Consider the following 25497-nt stretch of genomic DNA (forward strand, 5'->3'; position numbering starts at 1 on the left):
CTTGCTTTTCTATTGCAGATAAGGTCTCTGGTAGTTCCTTTTCGCCTTATAAAGCCATTACGATCTTCATCTGAACCAACACCGCCTTCATTCTTGTTCGCTATAATGAGAAATCGCCTTTTCCATCGAAGCGCTCAACTTCAACTTGCGTGAGTATCATCTTGATTGATCTTGATGATTGAAAGAAGCTCTGATACCAATTGTTGTGATTTTCTAATTCAAACTTTTAGGAACAGAGAATACCTAGAATCTCAAGAAAACGATTGGAAACAATCAATCGTGCAAGATAACAAATCAAAGCAATGGACACACAAGATTTACCTTAATTCGGTTATAAACAACCTACTCTAGCCTCTGATATTCACTATCAACGAATTTACACGTTTAATCAAACTGAGAAAACACTAGATTTAGCCCCAATTCTTATTTCTTCTCTCAATAAGAATTCTCTCTAATTCTATCTCTATCTAAGTTTTTCTAAAAACTAGTAAAAGTATATTATGTATATTCTACGACTCAACTAACTCTCTATTTATATAGCAAATAAAAAAAACCCAACTCTTAACCATATTTAAAACTATGAGATGCTGAGATCAAATTATAACATAATGGATTGTATCTTGATATTATTTTCAAATTTCTCCTATTGTGATTTTTTTTTTTCAAATGAATTAGAAGATTGATTGTATAAAAATCTTTTTTTACCATGTATCAATTTCAACAATAATACCAAATCGTCTTCTTCTGATGTGATACAATTTGAGTTGGGCTTGATGGGATCTTTTTAGGTACCTGAAAGAAGATAGAAAAATAATCAAGTAGGGGCCGAGAACCAATGACCCTGCTTTGATGCTTAAGTTAGTGAGAAAAAAGATATTGAGTAGTATAAAGCTTAGATGAACAAATGGAATGAATCAAGTACCTTTTTGTGCACAGTATAAAGGTCATATGTCCTGTAGATGAGAGTTGAAATCCATGTAGTAATCAATCAGTGGTGAGAACCTGCTTTCAACCAGAAATGATTGTAACGACTACACATATGATTTCGGAAATCACAACATTTGATGCGAATATAAATACATTTGAAGTCTCTTTTAACTGATCAGTATATCTTTAATAATTACTATTAAAAAATAAAAACTCTAATTAATCTATAATATGATTAATTGCGATATCATCTCCCATTTTAACAGTAAAAATCACTTTATCTTGTCATAAAAAAAAAAGTATACTTTTCTCAAATTGTACAATTATTATTGTTTTTTTTTTTTACTTTATTGTGTCTCCAAAATATGTATAGCTTTTTCTTTAAAAATTTAAGGGTAATTAATTTATTAGTCCCTATATTTTGACAAAACATACTGTTTAGTCCCTATATTTTCAAAAACACAAAAAGGTCCCTAACTTTTTTCTCAATGAACTGTTTAGTCCCTAACGTTTTGCTCAGTCAACTGTTTAGTCCTTGCCGTTAAGATTCTGTTAGTCATTTTGGATTTTAGTCAAAATCTATTTAAAATAAAAACTGTAATGCCTTAACTACCCTTTAATACAAAATTAAATATATAAGACCGTATCTTCAAAGTTATCGTCATCATTATCGAGAGCATTAACATCAGATTCTTCAGAACTGTCATTTTCTTCTACATCATTTAAATCAACTTCAAAATCCTCATCATTGCTATCATGGAGCTGATCACTATTGTCATCTTCTTCACCGACCCTTGCCATTTCTTGAACCCCTCTGCCCCTTACTGTATCATCTCCTCCATGGAACTTTGCAATTGCTTGAATCCCTCTGCCCCTTACTGTATCATCTCCTCCATGGAACCTTGCAATTGCTTGAACCCTTCTGACCCTAATTTCACTTTGACTAGTTGCAGGTCTTCCTCTTCTATGAACTACAAGCTTCTCAAGTCGTGACACAGGATATATGTCACTACCTCTAATTTCACCATTGATATTGGGCACCAGATTAGGATGTGAAATGAGAACAGGTTGGCTCACGGGTGGACTGAGAACTTGGCTCACTGGTTGGCTGATAGGTTGGCTAACAACTTCATCAATCTCATTTTCGTCCTGTAAATTGTATCACAAGAGTAAGTTAAAATTATAGTTTAAGGCAGTCACTTTATCCATAATATCCAAGTAACACATTTCTTTTAGTCATTTGATCAAACACATTCCTCGCATCACATATGTTCCCACACTTTGCATACATATCAATCATAGAACTCACAACAAACACCTCAAAACCAAAAACAATTTTAATCGCAAAAACCATGAACAAATTTTCCAATATAAGCTTTAAAAGCACTGGGTAATATATGACAATGGGCAATATGTTTACTAACAGACCCACGTACAACAATAACAAAATTAGCAGAGGAAATTAAACATGATACTCTCAGTTTGCTGTAAACAGAGTTGAGAAAATGGATGAAATTAAACTCATCATTGACACTAGGAGGATTTCCACCTTCAATTCGAACAGAAAGAGAACGCAAGAGAGATTTGAGCACTAGTGATTCGATTATGGACAGGGATTCATCCTTTCTCCATTTTTTTTAGCGAACGCGAGTTGTGAGAGAAAGACCAAGAGAAGTGAATTGCTTTTGACTGATAAAGAGTTAAGGGTAATTTAGTCATTTTTTAATTCATAAACGGTAAAAAGTCTAACAAACAGACAGAAGGACTAAATAGTTCATTGAGAAAAAGGTTAGGGACCTTACCATGTGTTTTTGAAAATACAGGGACTAAACAGTGTGTTTTATCAAAATATAAGTACTAATAAATTAATTACCCAAAATTTAAACATTAATCACTCCAAAAATCTAGTCAACTGAGTTGACAAAGAGAGATTGTGGGAGCTGTCATAACCTGGAGATTCTTATTCATCCAATCCACGAACACAATTTTATTAATAATAAAAAATTGATTAGTTAAAATTATTTGGTCAACTGCTGGTTATATGACACTTTCTACTTGCTCAAATACATGTAAAGTATAATTAAAAAAGAAAACTTCATCTTAAACAACATTATTAAATAAAAGGTGAATTCTAAAAAAAAAAAAACCCATATTAATAACTTTAATTCTTGAGCTTTTTAATTGGGATAAAGTATAAAAAATACCATAAAGTTTATATCGATGAGTAATTTTATCTCTAATATTGGCAGTCAAGAGAAATTTTACCCATAACATTATCAAGTTGGATCAATTTCAGACATTGTTATAAAATACAGATATTTTGTTGTTTATTTTATATCAATAGCATATTAGTTAGTTCTAAAAAAAATTTATATTTTTATAATTTAATAATAGAATTGGAGATTAATATTTATAAATCCGGTGAAATATTTGAATTTTATATGTCCAACTCGCATAAAAGACAATATATTTTTTAATTTTTTCACGTCTAGTAATATATTTGTGATCTGTTAATAATGAGTGATAAAATGAAGTATATTAGAAGTGTAGATGATAAAATTCACGACTGAGAAGACAGTTTGATGAGTTATTTCTCAAATTGACCCGACTTGTCAAAATTAGAGGTAAAATTGCTTTTGACTGCCAATGTAGAGTAAATTTACATCATTTTAGATATTAGGGTTAAAATTGCTCATCACTGTAAACGTTAAGGGTATTTTTGCATTTTATCATTTTCCATTTTCAGGGTCATTTTCATAGTGTCAAACTAAAAAAAATCCACAAAATGAAAAGGGTAAATTACACACATGACCATTGAACTTTACTCATTTTAACATTATGACCACTGAACTTCAATTCTTAACCGTATGACCGCTGAACTTTACACTTTTTAACACCGGTGACCACTCAACTTTAACAAACTCCTCAAAATCACCTTTAACGACCTCAAAATGAAAATATTCAAGAATTAAAGTTGTTCATAACGATATTTACCATGAAACCACATTTTTCATTTCCAAAACCACCTTTTGGAGCCTTTTCTCTCTAAAAAATCACACACTCTCTTAAACAAACAACACCTAAATGATCTCAGAACGAAAATTTTCAAAAATTAACTCTTCGAATATTTTATTTTGAGACCGTCAATGGTCGTTTTGACGCGTTGAGTGACCACCGGTGTTAAAAAAGTATAAAGTTCAGTAGTAAGAATTGAAGTTCAGTAGTCACAATGTTAAAATGGGTAAAGTTCAGTAGCCATGAGTGTAATTTACCCAAAAGAAAAATTGATCTTAAAAAACATTATTAAACAAATAATGGTCATCAACAACTCCCATAATTACTTTTATAAATTAAACATAAAAATTAGTTAAATTACAGAATAAAATTAAGTTAAATACAAACTAACCAACTCCTCTACTAATCTAAACATATATAAACACAAACTATTCTTCCCATTTCATCACAACTAATTTTCATCAATTCAATCTCAAAAATTGTTCTATTTTGCAGAATTAAGAAAATTACAAAATGGCAACAACAACAACAATTGAAATCCCAGCAGAATCAAGTGCAATTAATAAGGGGAAAGCACCTTTAATGATAGGAACTTCTAGAAGCAGCAGTAGTTTTAATGAGAAAGAAGGAGGATATAATAAGGGGATGGCTATACTTGACTTCATTTTGAGACTTGGTGCTGTCATTACTACTCTTTCTGCTACTGTTGTTATGGGAACTAGTGATGAAACTCTTCCTTTTTTCACTCAGTTTTTTCAGTTCGAGGCTAGTTATGATGATCTCCCCACTTTACAGTAAGTCAGAAAATTCTACTGTAGTTCGGGACCATTCAGATTGTGACACGTCAGCATAACTGCTGCCGTATCACAATTTGTGTGGTTTAAAATTCAGGAGAAGTTCTAATGTGAATAGAGGATCAAAATTGGTCTCTCCACTCAGATGATGCCACATCAATAGTTGAAATGACGTGGCATCATCTGAATGGACGGGATCAATACTGATCCTTTTCATTATAGAAATTTTCCTAGAATTAGTTGATCTCAGACCGTTACATATAACTTCTATATATTATGCTAACGTGTTACAACTTGTATGGTTTAAGATTCACGAGAAATTCTACTGTGGATCGGGACTAATATTGGTCCCTCCATTCAGATGATACCACGTCAGCAGTTAAATGACGTGGCATCATCTGAATGGACAAAACCAATACTTATAGAAATTTTCCTAGGATCGGTTGGTCCCGGACTGTTGTTATATACAACTTCTACATATTCACTAAATTGATTTTTATACCTCGTAATAAGTGTCCCCATCGCTCACTAATTAATCAATGCGTGGTATTTAATCCGATATGATCCGGTTTATTTTAAAACCCATCTAGAATGTAAAATAAAAATGTACAGTGTTTTGAAAATCGGATCGGACTAGTTGGTTCGACCGTTTCAACCACGAATCTATCAGATCTCTTGCCCGGTTGATGCTGGTTTTTTATATGCCTATCAAACCGGATTGGACCATTTGAACCAACCGGGTTAACTGTGAATAGGTTTGGTTAAATTGGTTTGGTTCCGTTAGTTTTTCACTCATGTTTAATTAAAAAAATATATATGTATATGAGAAAATTCAAACTTGAGTCATCAAGTACCACTATAATAGTAATTCGGGACCATCTAGATTGTGACATATCAGCATAACGACTGACGTATCAGAATTTGAGTGGTTTAGAATCAGTTGGTTTCGTACTGGTTATACAACTTTTATATATTGTTTCCTTAATTAAATAATGCATGTTATTTAAGTATGATTAGAGAATTAATTTAACGAATTAAAATTGTGGGTTACAGGTTCTTTGTGATTGCAATGGCATTAGTTGCGGGATATTTGGTTCTTTCTCTTCCGTTCTCTATTGTAGCTATAATTCGCCCCCGTGCTGCTGGCCCGAGACTTCTTCTCCTCATTTTGGACACCGTAAGTAGTCTGTAACTATTTACTACGAGCAATTTCATCTAAAAGGCTTAATATGTCGTAGGCTCGTCTACTTGTCTAAAAAAGTCAATTGTTTTATTATGCTTTTAAAATGTCCAATTTACCTCCTCAACTTGTTTGGAGTGGTCTATTAATCTTTTAAAATTGACGGGCAGGGTAAGGAGAGATTTTGATAAAGTTAAAATTTGAAAACTCAATAAGGGTCAAAATTGCATATATGCTATTAATTAAAAAAAAATCATCTTGCATTAATTCATCCTATATCATTATACCATGATTTTGCTTAATTAATAATCTTTTAGTTCATATTATTTGCAACGTTTGACCAAATACACATATTAAGAAAATACTAATTGATTTACATTAAATTTATAGAAAATACGACTAAAATATCATCTATCTCTTTTTATTAATAATCTTTATTTTCCGTAACATTCATTAAATTACACCATCTTTTGTATATTGAGAACTTAAAATGATAAAAAAGCTATTAAGTCCAGCCAAGAAATGAAAGATTTACTTGGAAATATAAAACGACAAATAATATAGACTAATTTTTTTTTTTTTTTGTCTCTAACAAATAATATGAATTGTAAGAGTAATAATTAAGGTTATTACTAATTTGCAGGTTGCGCTAACACTAAACACGGCAGCGGCTTCAGCAGCGACCGCGATAGTGTACTTAGCTCACAATGGGAACCAAAGCGCGAATTGGCTAGCCGTTTGCCAACAGTTCGGCGATTTTTGCCAGAACGTGAGCGGAGCTGTGGTTGCTGCCTTTGTTTCTGTCGTTCTCTTCGTGATATTGATCGTTGTCTCTGCTATTGCTCTTCGGAAGCAGTAATTATGCTTTAATTAATTAATTGATTATGTTTAATTTGTTGTAATTCATATTGTTTTTTATTTTCTTTTTCGTTTTTGTTTTTTTAATTAAATTTTACTACTTTGATTGTAATTTGTAATGTAATTGAGCCCATTCAATGGAAGAAATTGAAATGGAAGATCATTTTATTGTGTCTCTAATCATATATTTCTTAATTTGTTTTTTTTAACTGAAATTTTATTACGTAAGCAATTGTTTTATATGAATAAGCCGACTAGGAACAATAATTGAAGTAAAATTATTAGCATTAAATAGAATAGAGTATTTTTCGCAATCACGTGAGCAATTCCATTAGCTGATCTCGAAACATAAGTCATATAAAAAATTTGGCATAACTCAAGAAGGCTCATGCATTCTTGTATAATACCACCATACTCAGAGTCGTCCACTTTCCTGGACGAGATACTGTCCACAACAGATTTAGCATTCGTTTCGAAACAGACGCTTTGCACTCCCATCAGCTGAATCCATCTAATCCCATCTCTGAAAGCCACTACTTCCTCCATTCAAACCACCAGACAGTTACTGTTGTAAAAGCTATGTGTCACAGGCGGAGATTTGGCCGTAGGCAAATTTCAGTCCGTGGCCTAGGCCAAGACATTGGCATTGGCATTGGCGTTGGAAAGGCATCGGGGAAGGATTGCGGAAGAATCGTGGCAGGCCAATCCATCGACGAGAAGTTGCGGCAAGGACAATGAAGATCGGACTCGTCGTCTATGTTGACTAGGGGAAAATATCGGCGAGTGGTGAATGAAACATTTGAATGTCCACTGGCTGTGGGCTTGGACTCAGCGTAAGAAACACTATAAAGGGGGGGAAGGGTCTATGGTGTCGGATCTCCGCCAACCCTTGGGCCAGTTGTCGGGACTGGTTTAAGCGATCCACCCTAGTCCACTAGGGACTAGGAGAGTCGGGCATCCCGCCTTCGAGAAGGGAGTCAGATGTTGTTAGGGACGTATTTTATAGAGTCTTGAGTATGGTTTTAGGCCCATTTATGTGTAATTATCATCATTTTACCATAGTTTAGGTAGTGTTTTCCTCATTTCACACTTGATGTGCACTTTGAGGTGTTTCAGGTACAAAAGAGGAAGAAAAGAAGCAAAAACAAAGGTTGAAGAAACTCTCTACTCGGCGAGTTGCATGGGAGCTCGACGAGTTACTTAAGCTTCTCGACGAGCTAATTAACTCGTCGTGACCAGACAGTCACCAATCCAAGTCAACAGAAGAGAGAGAAAAGTCAACCAAGTGAAGATCGAAGATAGGCAGTTGCTCGGCGAGTTGGACCCCCTACTCGGCGAGTTAACTTGCGATTCCTGCTCCAATTCTACTTCAATTGTCCAAATCCATATCAAAGAGAAACACTTCAATTCGATCCAATTGATGCGCCTCGTGGAGGCTCACTAAGGGATAAGTGTACCTCATCGTTATCAAGTAATAAAATCTGGACAAGTCCAGGTATCGAATCCACAGGATTTATTCCTGCAAGTATCGAGCTACTTGGTTTCTAGTGTTATCTAGGCTTTGGGGGGTTTAGACTTGGTTTTGATTAAGTTAAACTACTCCTAACTAAGTTATTCTACTCCTAAGTGATCTTTCAATAATGTAATTACCCGAAGGGATATGAAATGGTGCGATAATTATGAATATAGATTGTTTAGACAGCCAATTAATAACCTAATCTAAGTCACTTGTGTTCGAGGCGATTAACCCTACTTATCCTTTTGTGGTTCCTAGTTCGTGATTCCCTTGTAAGGCCGAAACTAGCTCTAAGGCTCAACAATTTGGGCTTAATCTTCTATAAGGTTGTCAATCTTATAGGCTCTGACTAGGTTAGATTCAGCTCGCAATATGTGCCAACTTAATATTTGGATTTATGAATGAGTTAAACCAATAAAAAAAAGCGTAAGATAAAGATTAAATAGATAAATCAATTGAACAAAACAAGAACTAAATTATCATTAAAAATGAAGAAAATTGTTACGGAGATACAATGAGCCTAGGATTCATAGACTGGATCAAGAGATAAACAAGTTGTAAAAGAGTAAGAAAATCCCTTTTAGGGAACCTGTCTACCACTGCAGGCATCTTCCTATGACTTAAGGAGGAACCTTGAATAATCCTCGGAGAATGGAGCTTCGAGTGTTCTTCAATGGAGGATGAAGGAGATGGAGGAGTTGGAGAGGATGATTCAAGGGAGAAGGCTAGGGTTTTTACAATGAATGAAAGATATATAATTTACATATGAAAAGTCCTATTTGTAGTTGCGGTTTGAGTCCCAAATCTGATCGAATTTGTTTCCTATTGCAGGTGGAAAGAGTAGGGACAGATCGTGACTTCGTGGGGTCGGGAATCAGTCAAAATACTGATTCCCACAGGCCAGCTCGGTGCGATCTGGCCACTTCCAGCTCACCGAGTTGGCCTAAAAAGGCAAGTTTGGCGACTAGCAAGTGCCCATACGCCCCGCGTGACTACCGGGTGTCCCTGAGATGCAATTTTCGCCCGAACTTGTTCCTGTTTTGACCTGCACACGCATATAAACTCCAAACGACATTAGTTCCGAGGCTAAATTGACCCAGCAATTGCTTGGTTTAAGTAAAAACTCCATTTGGTGCGAGTTTTGGTGGATCATTTAGCCATGATAGATAATTGAAAGCTAATATACGTGCTAGTTTGGCAATATTTGCCCAAAAACGATCAGAAAACGCACTTAAACCACAAAAGTAAATAAAACATATGCAAAATCTAATTAACACACACACATGGATATAAATGCAAGAATTGCTCGCTTATTGACGAAAAACTAAACTAAAACCGTCCTAAAACCGTACCTAAAGATATGGGTTTTTTGACCCCTATCAAACCTGCTCACACTTAAGACTTTACTTGTCCCCAAGTAAACTAAAAACTAAACTCGCAATCACTAGCCAAGCTAGAAAAACCTCCTGGTTTTACTAGGTGTCTGACACAATTTCGAGCATCTGTAATTACATGTATTTGGAAGTACAAAGTAGAGACACGATATCCAAAAGCCGCATTTCAATTATCACAGATCATATTTTTAAGAAAAGGATACATGTTTCAATTAAACGAGCTTAAGGGGATAGCTAAGTAAAACACCTCACCATGGGTAGTTCACTCAATTCACACAATTTTTAGTGGCTAAAGTGTTTACTCTCGGCTTATGTTCTTGCTTAGGATTACATTGACTTTGCACGTTCATCTGAGTTCCTCTACTATGCTATATGACACCGGCGATATCAAAAACAGCCTCGAATTTGGGGTTGTAATGTGGTTAGAAAGGGTTATAGGTACAACAAAGGTTAGGAGTTCTAGTGCTAGAAAAACAAAGTTAAAATGGCTTTAGCAAATATGAAGTGATTGAGCTTTTTATTCATTATTTTTCTGAGACGTTTTGATCTTAAGAGCTGGGGAATGAAGTTCTCCCCTTTTTGTTCTTCTCTTTTCTTTTTCTTTTTCTTTTTCTTTTAATAGTAATGCTCGTTCACCTCTTAGCCTTTTGGCTTGCTCTTATAGTGCCATAAACAAAGAAAAAGCGCTAGAATAAAACAAAGACTCAAGGTGAGCTTTGCAAAAACTTGGGTTAGGTAACAAACTAAGTGATAATTTGCAAAAATAAGGGTTAGAAAGAAAGAAAAACTACAAACTACAAAATTAAGGCTCAAAGGGGCTTCCTAGAGTGGATGAAAAAGATAAAAATAAAGTAAAGAAAAGCTTAGTTCTAATGGGGCTGATTCATCGTTTATCATCTCAAATCAGTGTATGCAGGTTCAACTCAGTATTAGGTGCAAAATCTGTAATCTTCCACAAGTCAAAGCATTCACACAAAAATGTCAAGAAAAAGAGCTTTTTGATGTTCGCTCTTAGGCTCAAATTCAACTCATAATTCTCCGGGTTTCAATTTTATGCTTATTTCAATCCTTAAGCTATCTACCTAAGTACTGATTTTAGCATTTCTTCAAAAGTAGGGTCTAAATGCAATCTTTAGCTCATGCGCTTACAGATACAAGGGTTGTGTCCCACACCTAAACTAGTTTGTCATGCAATTTTAGATTCGGTTCTCAGTCCCCAGAAACAAATAACGAAGTTTAACTTCGAAGGAAGTTTTGGTTTTTAGGCCCTAAAACATGAAAAAACAGAAATAAAGCCCAAAAACGTTAAAACTAAACTAGACACGACGCAACAAAAATTAAAAATTTATACAATTTTTGTAAGTTTGTCTACCCCTCCTCCTCACACTTAAATCATGCAATAAGTTCCAACATTGCATATAAAAACAATAAAACACATGTGAAATGAGTTAGGGTGGAGAAGACAATACTTACTGATCGGTCGGGGGATATGGCCATTCCTTGTCGTAGTGTTTGCAGTAATCCACAACCATATGCTCAAGTCCGGATAGTCTCCGGTCCATTGTCTACTCGAAGGCGGTGAAACGCTGATCCATATGCTGAACAGTAGCATAGGTTTGGAGATTGAGATTCCTCATCTTAGTCATCATTATGTTCATGGCTTAAAATTAGGCCTAAACCCCCGACTCTTGGTACTCCACTTGGTACCCTCCTTCTGTAGCTGCAGCTCCTTCTTCTTCATCTCCCTCTCACTCCTCCTCTACTACCCTTTGGCGCGGTGGTCTCCGTGCTCTCTTTCGTGGCTGGCTACTTGAGTTGGGTCTCAAGTCAACACCGCCTGAAAAGTGGATCTTCCAAGAAAATCCGAGTTAAGTAATGTTGGTGGGTACCCATCCTCGTCAAAGACAATGTCTCTCCAACGGTCTTTGACAAAGTTGGTTACCAAGTAACCTAGCTCGAGTGACCCACGCTTTTTGCTAGGATGGCTACGGAAATAATCAAAAATAGCTTTTACATTATCGACTGGTTTCCCTTTGGAAACGCACCACAACATAAACACTTCGCCAGTATCGACTTTATTGCCCTCTTGCTTGCCCAACAGATTATGTGCTATGAATTTGTGGGCAAGGTTCAGGAGCGGATCTCATAGAGATCTCGGGGTAGCAGTGCTAGAGTTAAATTCTGACCGCCCGATCATTTCTTCCCAGGCTAGTTCGGTAGTCATGGGTTTTTCAAAAACCAAGAGTGTCCCATTTACATTCCTAACTCCCATACAGGCTGCTATGGTCGCTTCTCGGAGGCAAAAGGGGTGTCCCCTTAGCCGGAAGGTATACATGTCATTACTCTCAGGTTTCTCCTTGTGCAGGGTACTTAGGAACTCTAGGGTATTGTTGAGCGATTTCCGCAAGTGCACGGTATACGCTTGAGTAATAAAAGATATCGATCCCACATGGAACGTTTTTTGAACAAAAACTTATTTACAATCGGTTAAATTTACTTTTAGGTTTATGATATGGAAAAATCGTTTAATCGGTTTTTGGTTTTGAAATTGCTAGAATAAGAATTAGATTAGAATATGAAGATGTTAGAAAATATCTGATTTAAGAATGAATTTGCAAAACAGGAACGTTTTAGTACTTTAGAAAAGTAAACAGGTATATTTGTTTGCATTAAGCAAAGAAACAACTTTAAACTTTGTACGAATTATAAAGATGAAATAAATGACGGAACCTCTAATTAATTGGCTTTGAACGCGACAAAACCCTTTCGGGATAGTTGCCCTTAATCAAATTAAAACTCTTTCGAGATGATAATTTGCCTAAGTGTTCAACAAAGTTTCCTTGTAAAGATTTGAATTAAATATGTTTTAATGAAAACACAAGCATCAATCCACTTCGGCTCATTTACCAAAGTGCTGCATAAGAATCTATCGAATAGAACGGACTTTATTAGATGAAATATAAATTGATACAAGTTTACAGAGAACATGGAGTATTGAATTCTTCGACGGCGTGCAAGTGAACAGGTTGTCAATCCTTTCCTTGGGTTTCATTAGAGTTTGTCAGGCTCAGGGGCGAATCCTCTACTCAATCTTCTCGCTGAATCTTCGTAATAGAGACTGGGTCGGTCTACTACCAAAATGAAAACTAAACTGGAACAATGTCTAAACGCTACTGAATTTGTTATTAATTTGTAAACAATGTGTGTACATCATATTGCTTTTGAACAGAATCAAAATCTAACTTCTGAATCACTTGATTCGAAATTTCTGCATAAATTCTACACTAATTTCTTTCTTCTACACATATCACTATATCATTCAACTCTCCATCAACTCTTTATTTATAGACGTTGAAGAGTCTTGATTGAAGTGTCGTGTCCGTTGTGAAGGATTGTGTCCGCTGCGAAAGGACGTCTTTATCCACCCGAACGATCGTGTTTGGTCGAAAACGAAAGTGTGTAACTAGGCTTCCAAAATCTCCTGCTCGTACCGAGAATATCAAATTCACTACCGAGAATGGGGGAGCAACAATTTGGTCATCGGACGAAGGGAAAAAAGGCTGAAGGACGCGTGTCGCGACCGTGAAAAGGGGGGGTCGCGGTCGCGGCACGGAGCGTTTTTCACTTTTTCGCTCTCGTTCGTGTCATCGACTTGGCGTTATTAATTTTCGTCGTCTTTGACTCCTTTTGTAGGGCTTTTCTTCTATTTTTGAGCTCTTTTTACTCCTATTTGGATTTTACCAAATATTTATGTACCTTACACGAAAGAAACATATTCGAGACTCATATTTAACCTGTAGTGAGTCGATGAATTCAACATCAGACTCGTTGTTCTCTTCTTCCTCAATGACCTTGTCTTTCCCTTTTCTTCCTATGGCTTCCTGAGGATAAGAAGGGTAACCAAAATGGATAAGTTAGAAGCGATATATGCAAAAGCAAACAGTTAGTTTAAAACCACCCAAATAATGAATTCACAAAACATGATTAAGCTTGAAAGTTAGGCACTTAGGGACCGAATTGCAAGGTTTGGTCCCTAAATGTTTACTAATTATCTCCTAAATCCTAATTAGTGCAAAATTAACAAGCCTCAGCGACCAAAACATGTTGTGGGGGTAAAATGAAATCCTATTGACGGGTTTTCGGCTATAAATTGCATAGTCGAACTTTTGAAGCTCAAATGGAGAAAATACCCAAATTGAGTAATCTTTTCCAAAAATCTCAAATTAGAAACTCAAATCATACCCAAAGCATATATAAATCGCTAACAAGTTATTAATTTGCAAAGGAACCAAGGAAAGTAAAGGAAAAATCAAAAGTTAGAAAATCTTAAAAACCTAGGTTTACCTAAAAACCAAAATTAAAGCTTCTAAACTAAAAACTAATGTTATAATCATGCTTGAAATAATAAAAAATAGGTAAGAATCCATACCTTATTCGTTGATTTCGGTTGAGAATCAAAGAAATGGGGGTTGAGGTTGTTTTGAGAGAGAAAGACAGAAGGTAGAAGAAGAAGAAAGAAAAAGAGAAGAAAGGAAGGAAGGAGAAGGGGGATGAGTTTCATCCCCCATATTTTAATTTTTGATATATATATATATTATTTTTTTAGAGTTCGGGAAAATTTCCTGAACTCGGGCCCGTCTCAGTCGAGCTGGGCGGCAGCACCCAGCTCGCCCGACCAAAAGGTGAAATTCCGCCCTCTTCTATCTAGGACACTGAAAAAATGAAGATATATATATATTTTAAGAGAAAGAAATAAGACAAACTAGCGGGGAACTTGATTCAGAAATTTAAAATAAAGCAAATAAAATGTTCATGAAAAATAAAGAACTGAAAGCATAAAAGATTGTTCGAAATTGAATCAAAAACCGGAAGAACCCGATTTTTCTCGCTACTTATTCCTTTTTATGGATCTTTGGATTCTTCTCCGTTGTGCTCAGAAGAGAACCCTACGGCCTTTCTTGTCTGTCCCTATTAATTTGAGCTACCTGACTGCTCATATCCTTGCACAAGGCTTCATTGTTGGCAAGCCTGGTTGAAATTTCCTTCAAGAGGGTCACCACTTCATCAGGCTCCTTGGAAGGTGGCATGGGGCCTTGGTTTTGCTATTGATATGAGGGCATGCCAAGCCCCTACTCTCTATGCTCTTGGACAACCCCGTTGGGAGGCCTTAGCACATTCTGGTTTGAGCTCCCGTAAGATAAGTACAGGTGTTGAGGCCTCCTCCAATTATTGTTGTTGTAGGAGTTGTAGTTGTTGGGGTTGTAGTTGTTGAAGTTCTGATTGTACCTCTATTGTCCCCCAACATAGTTGACCATCTCCATCCCATCTCCAGCGAAAGGGCTACTAGCTTGACAGTCCCTTCCATGGTGGTCGCCGCCACAATGCACACAAGTGGGAGGTTGGTCGAATTTTGCCAACATGACGTCCATCTTCTTGCTTAGCTCCGTAACAACCAGGTTCTGGTCCTGATCCTCCACAGTAAATACCTGCTGCCTTGAGGGGCTAGCGAGTTTCTCCTCTTACCACTGCACACTCTTCCTTGCCAGCTCGTTGATCATCTCATATGCCTCTGTTGCAGTCTTCCTAAATAGATCTCCACCTGCAGAGGAGTCCACAGTAGCTCGGTTAGTGGGCGTCAAACCGTGATAGAAGACTCTCACCAACTGATGTTTAGGTATATCATGATGAGGGCACATGCGCATCATCTTCCTAAATCTGGTCTAAGATGCGTGGAGCGCTTCGTGTTCGGGTTGGTGGAATGAAGTAATTTCACTCCTCAACATCACCGTCTTAAAAGGAGGAAAGTAGTAAAATAGGAACTCCTTCTCCAGTCCTGCCCATGTGGTGATTGACCCGGGCTCTAGCGATCTCAGCCACTCCGAAGCCTATCCGGTTAGTGAGAACGGAAACAGCTTTAGTCTAACAGCATCCTGAGGAACTCCATTTGTCCTCGTGGTGTCTACGCACATCAGAGAGTGATCCAGATGATCATTCGGGCTCTCCTGCACCTCTCTTCTGAACAGTCCTTCTTGCTGGATCAAGTGAATTATTCCCGACTTGATCTCGTAAGAATTGGCTAGAATGTTTAGAGCCATGATCCCAGACAGATGCCGGTGTCTGTGTGGTGCTAAAATCTCGCTCATTGAGCGGGTATCAGTGCCTGTTTTAGTGTTGGTCTCTGGATCTATTATTTTGATAGGTTCGATTGTCTCAGCTGGCTTGCTATTCTCGATTTTCCTAATCCTACGAAGAGTACATTCAAGTTCAAGATTAAGAGGGACACAAGGTAATTCCAGGGATCGAGTATGCATAAGCTGAAAAGAAAAGATAAATAAAATAAACATGATTTCCAAGAAAAGGAAAGCATAACTACCTAGTATACAATTTCATCATACAATTTACATGATTACATAGGGATACTTTAAATTTGTTTTTGGCAGAACAGAAATAAGTAGTACAAATTTTTACAATATAACATAATACAATTGTATATTTTTAACATATAAACAAAAATAGAAAAGGTATAACCTAATTTATTTAACATATGAACAAGTATAAAGGGTATAAAACAAAAAATATTAACAGAATGAATGCCTAAACTAACAACTTCGACCTTTGGGGGGTTTAGACTTGGTTTTGATTAAGTTAAACTACTCCTAACTAAGTTATTCTACTCCTAAGTGATCTTTCAATAATGTAATTACCCGAAGGGATATGGAATGGTACGATAATGATGAATATAAACTCTTTAGACAACCAATTAATAACCTAATCTAAGTCACTTGTGTTCGAGGCGATTAATCCTACTTATCCTTCTGTGGTTCCTAGTTCGTGATTCCCTTGTAAGGCCGAAACTAGCTCTAAGGCTCATCAATTTGGGCTTAATCTTCTATAAGGTCGTCAATCTTATAGGCTCTGACTAGGTCAGATTCAGCTCGCAATATGTGCCAACTTAATATTTGGATTTATGAATGAGTTAAACCAATAAAAAAAGTGTAAGACAAAGATTAAATAGATAAATCAATTGAACAAAACAAGAACTAAATTATCATTAAAGATGAAGAAAATTGTCACGGAGATACAATGAGCCTAGGATTCATAGACTGGATCAAAAGATAAACAAGTTGTAAAAGAGTAAGAAAATCCCTTTTAGGGAACCTGTCTACCACTGCAGGCGTCTTCCTAGGACTTAAGGAGGAACCTTGAATAATCCTCGGAGAATGGAGCTTTGAGTGTTCTTCAATGGAGGATGAAGGAGATGGAGGAGTTGGAGAGGATGATTCAAGGGGGAGGCTAGGGTTTTTACAATGAATGAAAGATATCTAATTTACATATGAAAAGTCCTATTTATAGTTGCGGTTTGAGTCCCAAATCTGATCGAATTCGTTTCCTATTGCAGGTGCAAAGAGTGGGGACAGATCGTGACTTTATGGGGCCGGGAATCAGTCAAAAGCCTGATTTCTGTAGGGCAGCTCCGCGCGAGCTGGCAATAGCTAGCTTGTCACACTAGCAGTGCCAGCTCACCGAGTTGGCCTAAAAAGGCCAATTTGGCGAGCAACAAATGCCCATACGCCCCGCGTGACTGCCAGGTGTCCCTGAGATGCGATTTTCGCGCGAACTTGTTCCTGTTTTGACCTGCACATGCACATAAAATTCAAACGACATTAGTTCCGAGGCTAAATTGACCAACCAATCGATTGTTTTGAGTAAAAACTCCATTTGGTGCGACTTTTGGTGGATCATTTAGCCACGATAGATAATTGAAAGCTAACATGCATGCTAGTTTGGCAATATTTGCCCAAAAACGATCAGAAAATGCACTTAAACCACAAAAGTAAATAAAATATATGCAAAATCTAATTAACACACACACATGCATATAAATGTGAGAATTGCTCGCTTATTGACGAAAAACGAAACTAAAACCGTCCTAAAACCGTACCTAAAGATAGGAGTTTTTGACCCCTATCACCAATGACAAGAGGAAGACCTAAATAGACTCGTTTTATTATTCCTTAGTTTTAGTCCTAATTTAGCGTTTTATTTTCCGTTCGAGTAGTTCAAATTCGTTTTTGTAAACCAAGGTACATTCGTCCCTTAGTTGTAAGACTTCAATATTGGTTTGTTCTTCATCTCAATTCTATCAATTTACTTGTTATAATTCAATTCTCTTCATCTCGTAATCTTCTATCATAATTGAATCTTAATAAATAATTGATGAACATGAGCTCATTCTCCCCCCCCCCCCCCCCAATCTTATCTTCAATCCGTGTTTTAGTTCTATCATCAACTAAATCACTTATTGTTGAGATTAAGGGTGAACTATGTTTGAAACTATGGTTAAGTTAAGTTGATGTTTAAATTGTGTTGTAAAAAGAAATAAACCAGAAGATGTAGTTAGGAGACTTTGTCTATACTAAATAACTTAACCAAGTGATTAGTATAGGTGTTGGATTGAGTAGCCTAACCAAGCGATCAATCCAACCAAACAAACCCTAACTTCACATATACCCTAACCGGATAGTGCGGCTTCGTAGTCTAGGTCACGGCTTAGCTTTAGCTTTCACTAATTTCCATGCTTCCTAGATAACTTAGAGATTTTGCCTAATCAAGCATCGGTCTAAGGAAACTAGGAATAAAGTTTATAATCTTAGGCCAAGGTTATTTTCTTCTCAAGGAAAGTTACCGTCTTTTAGTATTAGATCTTTGTTACATCACTCCACAACTTGACACCTTATGAGGTAAACATAGAGATCCCGGTATCTCAGCCTTTCATTCATAAGAACAATCAATTAGTGAATCATTGCTTTTATATTTCAGTAGATTAAACAAACAAACAACTGCTTCATTCAATTCATTAGTTAATATAGAATTCTAGTTGAATAAGGAATAGGAAACTAGTCTCTATGGGATCGATACCGTTCTTAGGAACGTTTACTACTTTATAACGATATAGTTCACTTGCTCTTAGGAGTAGATACGTTTTATCGCTATTAGATGTCTCCGTTCAGGTGGAATCCCGGTGGACACTTTGGGTGGGCCCATAGTGCGGGTTCTTTCTATATTGAGGTTTAACCACGGTATACCCCTCTGCCAGAGTTTCAGGTGGGAGACCAAGTGATGGTCAAATTGCTTCCAGAGCAACTCTGCTTCTTACGCAATCGGGATAGAAGATTAGTGAGGAAGTACGAAGGTCCGGTAAAGAAAGTAGGTTCAGTATCGTATAAACTGGACCTACCCAGTTGGATGTCGGTGCACCCGATCTTCCATGTCAGCAATTTGAAGCCATACCATCCAGATAAAATGGACGAGGACAAAAACAAGAATACCAGACCCCCAATCTTCTTCAACATCATTTCAGATTTTTCACCAAGATTGTTCAGGTATGTGACAAGGAAGTATTGTATTGACAGAGGCATTCTGCTTGAAGTCAAAATGGAGACTTGCAACTATATTAAGCCATAATGGTCAGCAGAGGAACTATTGATGAAATATCAATATATTTCAGATTTCTTCATTGCTCTTGCTTATTTTTCCATTTCGCTAGAGCTCATCTACTTTGTTAAAAAAAAAGCTGCTATTTTTCCATATAGATGGGTCCTTGTGCAATTTGGTGCTTTTATAGTTCTATGTGGGGTAACCCATCTTATTAACTTGTGGACTTTTACCATCCATACAAGAACTGTGGCAATTGTAATGACCATAGCAAAAGTTTTAACTGTTGTGGTGTTATGCGCAACTGCTCTTATACTAGTGCACATCATTCCTGATATTTTGAGTGTGAAAACTAGAGAACTATTTTTTAAAAAGAAGGCTGCAGAGCTTGATAGAGAGATGGGTCTGATCCGTACCCAGGAAGAAACAGGTCGACATGTCAGAATGCTCACTCATGAGATCAGAAGCACACTTGATAGACATACCATACTGAAGACTACTCTTGTTGAACTTGGAAGGAAATTGGCATTGGAAGAGTGTGCATTGTGGATGCCCACGCGCACGGGGTTAGAGCTTTAGCTTTCTTACACACTTCGTCAGCAGAATCCTATTGGTTATACTGTTCCTATTCAGCTTCTTTTGATAAATCAAGTATTCCATAGTAACCGAGCTATAAAAATTTCACCTAATTCTCCAGTTGCAAGAATACGGCCTTTTGCAGGAAAACACATGCCTGGAGAGGTGGTTGTTGTTCGGGTGCCACTTCTTCATCTCTCTCATTTTCAAATTAATGATTGGCCTAAGCTCTCTGCAAAACGTTATGCTTTGATGGTTCCAATGCTTCCTTCAGATAGTGCAAGACAATGGTACGCTTATGAGTTGGAGCTTGTTGAAGTAGTCGCTGATCAGGTAGTTGTTGCCCTTTCTCATGTTGCTATATTGGAAGAGTCAATGCGCGCAAGGGATCTTCTAATGGAGCAGAATGTAGCTCTTGATCATGCAAGGAGTAGGGGAAGTAATGGGACGGGGAAAAATCGAAAATTTTGGGTGCGGGGGAAATTTTATTCCCGAACATTAAAATTGGGCGGAGGTGGGTATTACTATCTCCGAACCGTGGGGATTCGCAAACCGTCCCCAAAAACCCGACCGACAAATCCCCGAAAAATCTCCAAACAATAAAATAAAATATTATATATATATATATATATATAAGATAATTAGTATTTAAATTTGATTAAAAAAATAATCAGTATTGTGATAAGTTAACTAATACTATTATCTACATCTACAACAATTTAATTTAGTTTTACTGCTGTTTTTGGTATATCACATGTATTTAGATATATCAATACTGAATGCTGAGTTTTCTTATTATATTAGTACTTTAATTTGTTTTATTGCTACTCTTGGTATATCACATGTATCTAGAATTATTACAATACCGAATGCTGAGTTTTTTTATTATATCAGTACTAATACTGAAGCTAAGTTTTTTCATTATATGAGTACTTTAATTTTGTTTTATTGATGCTCTAAAGTTATATTTTATAATTTCATTTTATTGCTGCTCTAAACTGATATTTTATACCAGTAACACGTGGTGAATTTTAAATTTGGAGATTCGGTAATTTTTTAATTTGGACAATTTTTTAATTTTATTTGGGATTGGAGATTCTCGAAACCCGTGGAGAACCGTGCGGGCGAGTGTGAATGCCAAAAAATCCCCGAATTTTTTTAGGGATTCCCCAAAACTGCCCCCGAAAATATTGGGGGTAGAATGGGGGATGCAAAACCGCCCCTGTCCCGCCCTGCTGCCACCCCTAGCAAGGAGAGAAGCAGAAACAGCTACTCGTGCTCGCAATGATTTCTTGGCTCTCATGAATCATGAGATGAGAACTCCTATGCATGCAATTATTGCCCTTTCTTCGTTGCTTCAAGAAACTGAGCTCACACCTGAGCAACGCTTGATGGCTGAGACAATTCTTAAGAGTAGTAATCTCTTGGCTACTCTGATAAATGATGTATTAGATCTTTCAAGACTTGAAGATGGAAGCCTTCAGATTGACATGAGAAATTTCAATGTTCATGTTGTATTAAAGGAGGTTCCTAACTTGATCAAGCATATTGCATCTGTCAAAAGGTTGCACATTACATTAAATTTGGCTTCAGATTTGCCAAAATATGTCATGGGTGATGAAAAATACCTAATGCAGACTATTTTAAATGTTGTTGGTAATTTTGTGAAGTTCTCAAATGAAGGCACCATCTTGGTTATTGCCTCTATTGTTAAAGTAGAAGCTTTGAGAGACCTTCGAATTCCTGATTTTTTGCTGTGTCAAGTGATAACCACTTCTATTTACGTGTACAGGTAAAAGATGAGGGGCTAGGAATAAACCCCCAAGAAATTCCAAAATTATTCACTAACTTCGCACAAAGTCAATCTGTGGCAACCCGGAATGCCAATGACAGTGGACTTGGTCTTGCAATCTGTAAGAGGTTTGTAAATCTTATGGGTGGACACATTTGGGTTGAAAGTGACGGTCTTGGTAAGGGATGCACATCTATCTTTGTCATAAAACTTGGGGTTATTGACCGTTCAAATGAATCTAAGCTTGCTTTGATGCCAAAGGTTCCTGCAAATTATGGGCTGAACACTTTTTTTTGGGCTTAAAGTTCTTGTGATGGATGATAATGGATATTGTAAGGTGTGACTCTTGGTTGGCTTAGCTTTCGGGGAAGAAGCAACCGCCACACGGTACCAATCAGTTGGCCCCGTGACACATCCTTACAATATATGCAATAGGCACATATACAGATCAAGAACAAGCTATATACCGATTAAGATAAAAGGGACAAGCATCAAAGTAACATCACCCAGATAATCCACACCAGTCACATATATCAGTAAGCAATAGCCATAGAGAAAGGAACATAGTATATGGATAATGCACGGAGGATTTTATTAGTCATAAGGCAACAATATTACACCTTCAACATCCTGACGATATCGGTAGGGGGAGACATGGATATCCTAGGCCAATCCTAGTGTCAAGTCCCAAGGAGGATAGTCCATCCCCCCTATAGTGTTTCTTATGCCAAGTCTGGGCCCAGGGGCAATGGACGTTACAACATCTCATCCACCACTTCCCGAAATGCCTTGCCACACTCCCCCACTCTTTGCCCCATTACATAGTCACTCCCCACACTTTCCCCCATTACACAAGTCCACTATATATCACTCTCCCCATTACATCGTTTATTAGTACAGCAAATACCCCCCCATTACACTCGCCCCCTAACACTCTCCCCCAGTCAGAGGTTTGAGGTTTAAGCGATCCACTCTAGTCCACTAGAGACTATTAGGGGTGGCAATAGGGCGGGAAAAAAACAAAACCCATAGGAATTCGAACCGACAGGGTCGAGGAAAAACCGAAAATTTTGGGTGCGGGTAAAATTTTAGTCCCGAACATTAAATTTGGCAGGGGTGGGTATTACTATATATAATATTTTATTTTATTGTTTGGAGATTTTCGGGGATTTAAATATATATATATATATATATATATAAGATAATTAGTATTTAAATTTGATTAAAAAAATAATCAGTATTGTGATAAGTTAACTAATACTATTATCTACATCTACAACAATTTAATTTAGTTTTATTGCTGCTTTTGGTATATCACATGTATTTAGATATATCATACCTGAATGCTGAGTTTTTTTTTTTACTATATCAGTACTTAAATTTTTGTTTTATTGCTACTCTTGGTATATCACATGTATTTAGATATATCAGTACTAAATACTGAGTTTTTTTATTATATCAGTACTGACACTAAATGCTAATTTTTTGTATTCTATCAGTACTTTAATTTTTTTTATTGCTACTCTAAAGTGATATTTTATAATTTCGTTTTATTGCTGCTCTAAATTGATATTTTATACCAATAACACGTGGTGAATTTTAAATTTGGGGATTGAGTAATTTTTTAATTTGGAGAATTTTTTAAATTTTATTTGGGGATTCCCCGAAACCCATGGAGAACCGTGCGGGCGGGTGTGGGTGCCAAAAAATCTCCGAATATTTTTTAAGGATTCCCCGAAATCGCCTCCGAAAATATTGAGGGCGGGATAGGGGATGCAAAACCGCCTCCGCCTCGCCCCGTTGCCACCCCTAGGGACTAGGAGAGTCGGGCATCCGGCCTTCGGGAAGAGAGGGAGATGTCTCTATTCGGGTGGAATCCCGACGGACACTTTGGGTGGGCCCATAGTGTAAGTTATTTTTATATCAAGGTTTAACCACGGTATACCCCTCCAGGATGGATTACGGATATAAGAATTGACGGGATGCCTGATGTTAAAAGGGGATAGACCCCTTCGGATGGTGTTGGCTGGCTGAGTCTCGGGAAAACCTCAGCGCCACATGGGGCTTTGGCTCGGGCTCCGACCTTGCCCTGTGACAAGTGGTATTAGAGCCTAAACCAAGCAAAAGCTTTATGAAGTAGGAAATCGGGCCTTAACTAAGGAAGCTCTTTGCCCGGTAGGCAATCGAACTTACTAAGCGAGTTTTCATCATGTGAGCATCCGAGCTTTAACTAAGCAGTTTATTCATACGATGAGCTCTCAGTGTTTTAACTAAACGATTTATTTGCGAACTAGTTGAGCGATATCGAATTTCCCCAATGAGTTGACGGACAAAATTTTTTTATGATGCTTTTATCGAAATTATTTTGTGATGTTTTTTGGATTAAAGTGAAGGTCGTGGTTCGCCAGGACCATCTTGCGAAACTTTTACCCAATATGTGGGAGTGCGGAAATGATAAACGGGAATTGAGATTGCTAAAGATCGTGAATGTCACAAAGCGAATGAATAATTCTCCCTACGGATGTAGGCTACGTTTGTGGGCGATAGAATGCTACGAGATATTACCCCTTTAAGTAGGGGAGAGTCTGTAAGAGGATTGTCGGAAGGTAAAATTGTGGAAATCGGGTTGAGATGAAGTGTCGCAAGAATGGACTGTTGTATCCTGGTTTGACGAAGTAGGATTATTGTGGCGTAGTTCGAATTTCGGCATATCAAGATTCAATGGAAAATTGCTTATGCCTTCTTGGGTGACCAAAAAACTAGTTAAAGAGTTTCGTATTAATTGGAAACTGTCCATAATATGGAAACCAACCATAATACGAAAAATGTGAATATCAAATAGGCATTATTGCCTCATCTATCGTTACGAAAGATAGACATCGGAAGTGATTGTGGGAATCAGGTAGATTGTTCGAGTGTGACATTCGGTGGCCTCGAAAGGCCTTATATGAGTAAATGTTCGGAAGCTCATATTTGACCTAAGAAGGTCGTGTAATCATGTTGTGTAAACTCGGTGGACCTAAGATGGTCCAAAGTTGAAATACGTAGTTTTTTATGCCCCGGGGCCCTGACGGAAAAGATGAAAAATTAGAAAATTGGCCGTGATCACTTGAAAAATGTGTTGGCGGGGGACCAACTTTGGAAAAATATTGGCGTAGGCCATTGGAATCAGGGTGATGTATGCCCTTTTCGTGGTACTATGAATGCATCGAGGGGACGCTCAAGATAATTCATAGGTTTTGTCCTTGGTAGTAATGAGCCTTATGGAGGGGACGCCCAACACAAACTCATGTACAAACAGGACGTATGTTTTTCGGTGTAGAAATCACAGTTTTGTGTAGTTGTAAAAAGCTACAATGATTTGTGAGAAGCAAATCGGTGAACTACATTGGTAACGGAGAATATTAACCAGGCTCGTGCATTCACTGAAACTCAACGGCGAAGAAATCATTGATTCTAATTAGGCATCAATCAGAGTAGTTAAAATGGTAGTTGGTAGTCGAGTCAAATGAAGGAATCGATCAATCAGATATGGCTCGTTAAGAAGTTGGTAAGAAATTTCTGCACACTAGGGCGTGTCCAATCAAATTGGGGCATACCACTTGTTGCTACCGGATTTTTCGGGCACGAACGCCGAAAGTTATGTCAGTCAATAGTTTTTCCTAATTAAAACTATTTTTTAGAGTTGCCACCAATCAGAATTAAGGCGTAATATAAGGAGGTCTGCGAAATAGAGATTTTAGGTTCGTTTGTCGGTTACGTGTAAGGAAGAAAAACTTGATTAATCCTCCTACCCCGTCCAAATATTGGTACTAAAAGATGTGATTTTTGTGTTAAGTTTATTTAATCTTTTATTATTATATTATTTTTCCTTGTGATATAAGCGCATAAATGGAGCGGCTGGGTTAATTTTATTTTGACCGATTTCATACACCTATGACATAGACGTATGAATTAGGTCGTTTGTTTATTAATTAATTTATTGCGGCTACCGTCATACCCCTAAAACA

General features: G+C 37.1%; 1 protein-coding gene and 1 pseudogene across 1 annotated transcript; both read left to right on the top strand.

Moving 5' to 3' along the window:
- The first annotated feature begins 4455 nt into the window (after positions 1–4455).
- On the top strand, positions 4456–6895 carry LOC136208196 (casparian strip membrane protein 1-like). Its single transcript, XM_065998999.1, has 3 exons — positions 4456–4736; positions 5790–5913; positions 6560–6895. Exons 1-3 carry the CDS (start codon positions 4456–4458, stop codon positions 6773–6775), a joined length of 621 nt encoding a protein of 206 aa, XP_065855071.1. The 3' UTR covers positions 6776–6895.
- Positions 6896–19119: 12224 nt separating this feature from the next.
- Positions 19120–21830, top strand: LOC136208197 (ethylene receptor-like; annotated as a pseudogene).
- Positions 21831–25497: the final 3667 nt, after the last annotated feature.

Source organism: Euphorbia lathyris, chromosome 10 (assembly GCF_963576675.1).
Source record: "Euphorbia lathyris chromosome 10, ddEupLath1.1, whole genome shotgun sequence".
Taxonomy (NCBI): domain Eukaryota; kingdom Viridiplantae; phylum Streptophyta; class Magnoliopsida; order Malpighiales; family Euphorbiaceae; genus Euphorbia; species Euphorbia lathyris.

Bases quoted from the DNA above. Each gene is read 5' to 3' on its own strand.
- LOC136208196 (XM_065998999.1), top strand. From the start codon at position 4,456: ATGGCAACAACAACAACAATTGAAATCCCAGCAGAATCAAGTGCAATT. The intron at 4,737-5,789 runs GTAAGTCAGAAA...TGTGGGTTACAG, and splicing joins GATGATCTCCCCACTTTACA to GTTCTTTGTGATTGCAATGG. The intron at 5,914-6,559 runs GTAAGTAGTCTG...ACTAATTTGCAG, and splicing joins TTCTCCTCATTTTGGACACC to GTTGCGCTAACACTAAACAC.